The sequence below is a fragment of the Melanotaenia boesemani genome, chromosome 17 (genome assembly GCF_017639745.1).
Source record: "Melanotaenia boesemani isolate fMelBoe1 chromosome 17, fMelBoe1.pri, whole genome shotgun sequence".
In the NCBI taxonomy this organism is placed as follows: domain Eukaryota; kingdom Metazoa; phylum Chordata; class Actinopteri; order Atheriniformes; family Melanotaeniidae; genus Melanotaenia; species Melanotaenia boesemani.
The window spans coordinates 13,917,745-13,923,815 of NC_055698.1; the positions used below are offsets into that span (position 1 = coordinate 13,917,745).

At 40.3% G+C, this 6,071-nt stretch overlaps 1 protein-coding gene across 1 annotated transcript; it reads right to left on the reverse strand.

The window, feature by feature from the left end:
* Positions 1–2,879: 2,879 nt before the first annotated feature.
* On the reverse strand, positions 2,880–5,053 carry dlx5a (distal-less homeobox 5a). Its single transcript, XM_041967182.1, has 3 exons — positions 4,524–5,053; positions 3,986–4,170; positions 2,880–3,807 (listed from the first exon to the last, which is right to left on the reverse strand). The coding sequence occupies exons 1-3, from the start codon at positions 4,879–4,881 to the stop codon at positions 3,493–3,495; spliced, it is 858 nt and encodes a 285-aa protein (XP_041823116.1). The 5' UTR covers positions 4,882–5,053; the 3' UTR covers positions 2,880–3,492.
* Positions 5,054–6,071: the final 1,018 nt, after the last annotated feature.

The following is a 6,071-nucleotide window of genomic DNA, read 5'->3' on the forward strand; positions in this document are numbered from 1 at the left end:
TCAAACAGACGCCTGCTGTTGCATGATTCCCCCCTTTCCACTTCCCTCAAAATATGTTATTCATTTCAGGCCTTTTTATGCTTCATATTGGACCAACATCACATCAGCACAGGCCTATTTCCCGTCACCCTGGTGCATACATGCTTATAACAGACAATGTGTGCATAAGTTAATGACACAGTGCTCACTGAAAAGCCCATTTCATCAAACATTTTGAATAAACCCCAGTGGGTGATGAGGAACGCTACCAGTGTATAGATTTATCAAACAACGCCAGAGGAAATTAACTTACCCTCCATCGCCGCTGTCTACATTCACCTCGAAAGACATTTTGCTCCAGGTCCAGCTTAGCTTGTCATTTCAACCTCAATTATTAGAAGTATTGACAAAATGTTTTCTCCCTCCTCTCCGTCCTAATGCAGGCCGTTAAATGCCAAGCTCCACGGGATCGATGCTGAACAAAGCAGCCAGCTGCAGCAGCGTTCAATATGAAGGAGATATTTGGGACAATTTGTGGGTTTTTATCCAAGTGAGGCTGTTTTTTCCCTTTTTTTCATTCTCATAAATGCAGGCATAATTAGGGTAATTTTTGATGTAGCCCGCTGATTACAGCGTTTTTACCGTCAAAGATAATTACCTGTAATTTTCTACCACTTTTAATACTAAAAGGCATCTTTATTTGGATTTGAGGTAGCACAGATGGAACAAAAGGGGAAATTATTCGGTTATTCATATACAAATTGCCGAGAAGAGTGAGCGCTCGGGATATTATCTGAAATTACGACGCTGAAAAGCGCTCATGCAGCTGTCAAAGTCGCGGATGTCCCACTGGCTTGCACATTCAGCTCCAATACCTGGGGCCCCCACCAGGCCGAGGGGCCTATCTTGCTTTGCTCCCGCGGGCCGGGCTTGGGCTGCAGGGAGCCCGAAGCAGCAGTCGAATAAACATCAACAGAGCTCATAAAGACACAGTTTTGCACATTGGAGCTGAAGCGTTTCATCGTGTTTTGCAAACGGATGATGAAGGCTTCGATGCGCCAATTAAACGACTTCCAGACAGACAGACAGACAGACAGACAGACAGACAGACAGACAGACAGACAGATAGATAGATAGATAGATAGATAGATAGATAGATAGATAGATAGATAGATAGATAGATAGATAGATAGATAGATAGATAGATAGATAGATGCTGATTTAACCTATTTCTCGCATGAAAACTCCAAACACAACATTGTCATATCTACTTAAGCCACTAACAACCCAAACATTCTCTCCACTAAATAAAGAATCCAAACTTATTTTTAAAAAACAAATTATTTCCAGGTCTCTTTTTCTGTTAACCCTATATTTTGACTACCTTCATAGCTCAACATTGTGCAGCCATGAGTGTCCTTCCGTCCTCTAAGGATAGACCTATAGTCAGAGGAAATAGAAGACTCGTCCTTACCTTTCTCCACTTCTCTAACACAGACAAAACAAAAAAGCGCCTGCACGGCTTTACCGCTGGTGGTTGAATAAGCAAATCCAGGTGGGAAAGTGTTTGCACACCCCGGTAAGCTCTTATATATTGCCTGCAAAATTAGCCGTTATTACTGTCACTGTTTAGTGATGGCAAGCTTGAAAAAAAGAAAAAAAAAAAAAAAGCCCTCTGCAATCAAGAACCAAGCGCATCTTTGCAAATTATAGGTAATTGTCAATGTCCAGATTATGATAATGGAGGCCCTAATCCTGCAGAATAATTATTGTGGAGTGTTACAGTTGAAGCTGTCCAGTAAAGCTAACTGTCATTATTTAGACTCGATTTGCAAAACGGGGGGAAAACTAGCTGAGTGGAAAATGTTCGGTTGGAAATAAACGGGGGCTCTTCATGTAATGGTACCACTGGTGTGTGTGCGTGCGCGAGTGTATATGAGTGTGTTAGAGAGAGAGTGTGTGTGTGTGAATGAGGGGGCGAGAAAGGTGTGTGTGTGTGGGAGACATACAGCAAATGTGTGTACGTGCACGCGGTAAAGCGTTCTTGATAACGTGCACGTGCCATGTAAATTTCTGTAGTGACCAAGTAAGCATTGTGATGACGGGACGCTGTTTACCCTGCAGCAGAATTTAGGCTGACAACAAAAGGCTGTGTGGGGATTTTAGGTTAAGAAATGAATTGTCTATAGCGTTTTAAATCAGTGTGTGTGAGTGTGTGAGGCTTTTTCGGGCGGCAATCAGGAAGCGGATTCAGTGTCAGGTGGAAAAGGTGTCTGCATGAGTCATATGCATGCTTGTGCGTGATTAAAACAGAGAAGGATGGTGTTTTTAATGCATCGTTTTAATAATAAAAAAAAAGCCATGGGTCTAGATTTTCCTAAAGATCTGCAGCATCTTCATTCTCACATTTTTTATTTATTACCTTTTATTTATTTATTTTTAGTTGACAGCGCTGGTGTTGCTGTCTGCTAATGCTGATACTTAAGTAGGATTTTCCCCCTCCTTTTTGATTTTACCCCGGAAGGTGGGCTGTGGCCGGCGGGAGCAGCAGAGCTCTGGAGCCGGTCTACCCCCACAGGAATGCGGATTGTCTCGGATCTCCGTGCCGCCCCCCTCGCCTCCTTTCTGCCATTCAAAGCGGCTAATTGTAGGGGACATAAAGCGAGAGAGACTGCAGAGTGTCTGCTGCAGGAAGCGGGCCTTTTATTTCCAGGGAACCTGGAACCAAAGGCACTCAAACTGAATCTCCTTTAATAGATTTTAAAGTAAAAGAAAAAGATCAGCCTTTAAACAGGTCAGGTGCAGCATAATAATAATAATAATAATAATAATAATAATAATAATAATAATAATAATAATAATAATAAGGTTTTCATAGATTAATTCTTAAAGCGGAACATAGACGCATGTCATCATAAATTCTTATTACAATTAACTAAATTTTCTCTTGCAATCTTAATATATCGCCTTAATTTATTTTTAAATACAGGACTGAACCAGTCTTCCCTTCTCTGATCCAAATTAGATCTCTCACAAAGCGTTTGGCATTTTCTTCATAAGAAATATCTAATAAAACTGAGAAGGAAATCATAAATAACAGGACAAATAGGTAATAATTGCAAATGAAAGCCGTTATAATTACATTAATCTGAATATCTTGCAGATGAGATTTACAGCCTTGTGAGAAACTGTCACCTGAGGCGTTTGAGTATTGTTTAGCCTAGGTTTAGTCTCTGTGGTTATCATCAGCGTAAATGAGGTTTGAAGTGAACAGAGGCACTGAAGGGAGGCGGGAGGTTTCAAAGTTCCATTGTCCATTTAAACGTTTAATAGTCTTCCAAAAAATGCAATAAATTACATGCACACATTTACACATTTTAGACGTTTCCTCTATGACTGGCATCAAATACATTGCATATTCCTCTGAAATGTGAACACGAGTCCCATAGAAGAAGAAGAAAAAAAATGAAATGAACAACAGGGTGTTTATTTTTCCTTTCTTTTGTTTTTTTCTTAATATAACGTCCCAGCTCCGAGAGCCAAAGAGTGCTGTATCGAGTTCGGCGTCTGAAGGTGGGAAGTCATGGAGGTGCCGGGGGACGTGTACCACGAACCCGTGTTTTCCAAAAAGTTTGAAGCCGTCGTGTTGATGTTTTGTGGCTGCAGGCTGTGCGACCTGGAGGGGCCCTGCGTGTCCCAAACGGCCGGGGATTGTGGGGAGTTGCAGGCCATGGGGTCGCTGGAGCTGGGGCTGTGCTCTGGTGGAAGCTCGCCGTTTTTCATGATCTTCTTAATTTTAGATCTCCTATTCTGAAACCAGATTTTGACCTAAAAAAAAAAAAGAAAAAAAAAAGAAAAAAAAGAAAGAAATTTAACATTTAGCATTTTCACCTGACAAGCAATCGACAACAAAACTAGAACAGTCATCATTTAAGTTTGTATTCATTTGAAACATTATCCAATATCAATATAATTTCAATATCTTTTTAAAAAATTTAAACCCCACCTGTGTTTGCGTGAGTCCCAGAGAGGCTGCCAGCTCGGCTCTCTCCGGCAGCGCCAGGTACTGCGTGTTCTGAAACCTCCTCTGCAAGGCGGCCAGTTGGAAGCTGGAGTAAATTGTTCGGGGTTTTCTCACTTTCTTCGGCTTGCCATTCACCATCCTTACCTCAGGCTCACTTATCTCCTTTTCTGTTGAAAATATCCAAAGAAAAATAAGCATGAGTGTCTATACATGATAAAAAAGTAATAATAATAATAACGCTTGTGGGTTTAACATATCCCAAAATTAATAAAAAAAATGTTTTTTTTAAATAAACTTTTATTCTATTTGTGTTCATATATTATAGCATTTGAATTAATAACTATCTTTGAATAAATACATAGATTTTTCCAAGTAACTGGCTTTCGTTTCATATTGTTTAAATGTAAAGAAACAATCCGATGGGCACATAAATAATAAAGTCTGATTTAATATTGCTGGAGGGATATTCCAGTACTTCATTTAAATTTTATTTTATTATGAAAAACGTTTTGGCCCGTACCTTGTGGGCTCGGCTGGGCTTGCACTCTGCTGTAAGTCCCGGCATACTGGTGGTAAGCAGGAGTCGTATACGAACTGTAATCACTGTAGGATTTTGTCGAGTAATTTCCAGCAGATCCGTTTACACCCGGGTACTGGTACTGATAGGCGTTGAGAGGCTTCCCGTACGAGGTGGAGCTGGGCGAGCAGTAGCCGTGAGTGACTCCACTGGCTGGACTATAGTAGCCAGAATCCGTGGCTGAGGATTCGGGTAAAGTAGGAGATTCCTGAGATGGATGATGCATGGTGGAGAGTTGAAAGGAGCTCTGAAAATCTGCAGGTTTTACACTCGGGATCCTCCGATCGAAAACTCCAGTCATGCTTCGAGACGGGTCGTCGTGGGTTTCTTTTTTTCAGTTAACCAAAAGAAAAAAGAAAAAAAAACACAAGGCAATCTAACTCCAAAGTGATATGAAGACTACACTCTCATTGTGTCGAGACGTGCTCAGGCCGTCGGGTTCTGGTGAAGACTGCAGCCAGCCCCGCAGCAAAGACTTGGTTAAATCCTAAATCGCGCTCTTACGCACTGCAGGGAGGATCTGGTTCGATTGGCCAAGGCGCGCACAGACACAGCTACACCCAATTCACTCCGCCAGCTTTCTTATGAGGAGGAAACCACTCTGGCTACTTGTCTTTGCGTGTTTTTATAATATTTATTAATGGAGGGAATTAAAGACCACCAGTTTATCAGGGGGATAAATCAAAACGACAAAACATCTTTACTTTAAAAAGGTTCCGGCTGCATAATTTGGTCTTTACTTATATATATATAAGATTTTTATATTACAGAAAGTGAGAGCGGGAGAGAGAAAGAGAGAGAGAGAGAGAGAGAGAGAGGTTCTCAATGTCTTTCGGCTTATTTAATCAGGCACACGTTAAATGCAAATTTCACGATTTTCTTTTATCATTTTCATCGTTTGACCGTATTTTCAATTTTAACTGGCATAAAACTTGCTGGGAATTCTAACAGCTCTTTAAAGAATTCAGTGAATCTAATATATTATAATTACATCTAATATAATACATGTGCTGTGAAGCTATACATGCATAATTAAAGTTTTTATTTAGAATTTCTTAGCCTTGAGGCAGTAGGTTTTTACCCCCCAAAATATTTTCAACCTACATATTCAGTGGTGAACAGCGCCGACCAGTGGGAAAACCGAGAGGTAGCAATGAGGTTTTATTAAAGCACACAATTAAATATTAAAAAAAAAAAAGTAGGGCAACAGGTGTGTGGATATTATTACAGTGCATTACATATTTTCAGCATTCCTAATGAAGACATTCTAGCTACGAGCCAGTGTGTTTTCATAATCACTTTGGATGTGTGTCTTATGCACAAGCCATTGTTTAAGGACAATATACCCTACCAAAATATTTAAAAAATAGCCTATAATCGAAATTTGTCTATAAGCCTAGCGTTTCTCGACTACGTCAAGCAAAGAGTGAATGAAACTGAACTACTCTGCCTTGTTGGACATTTTCTGGGTCATATCAACAACTGAAATAA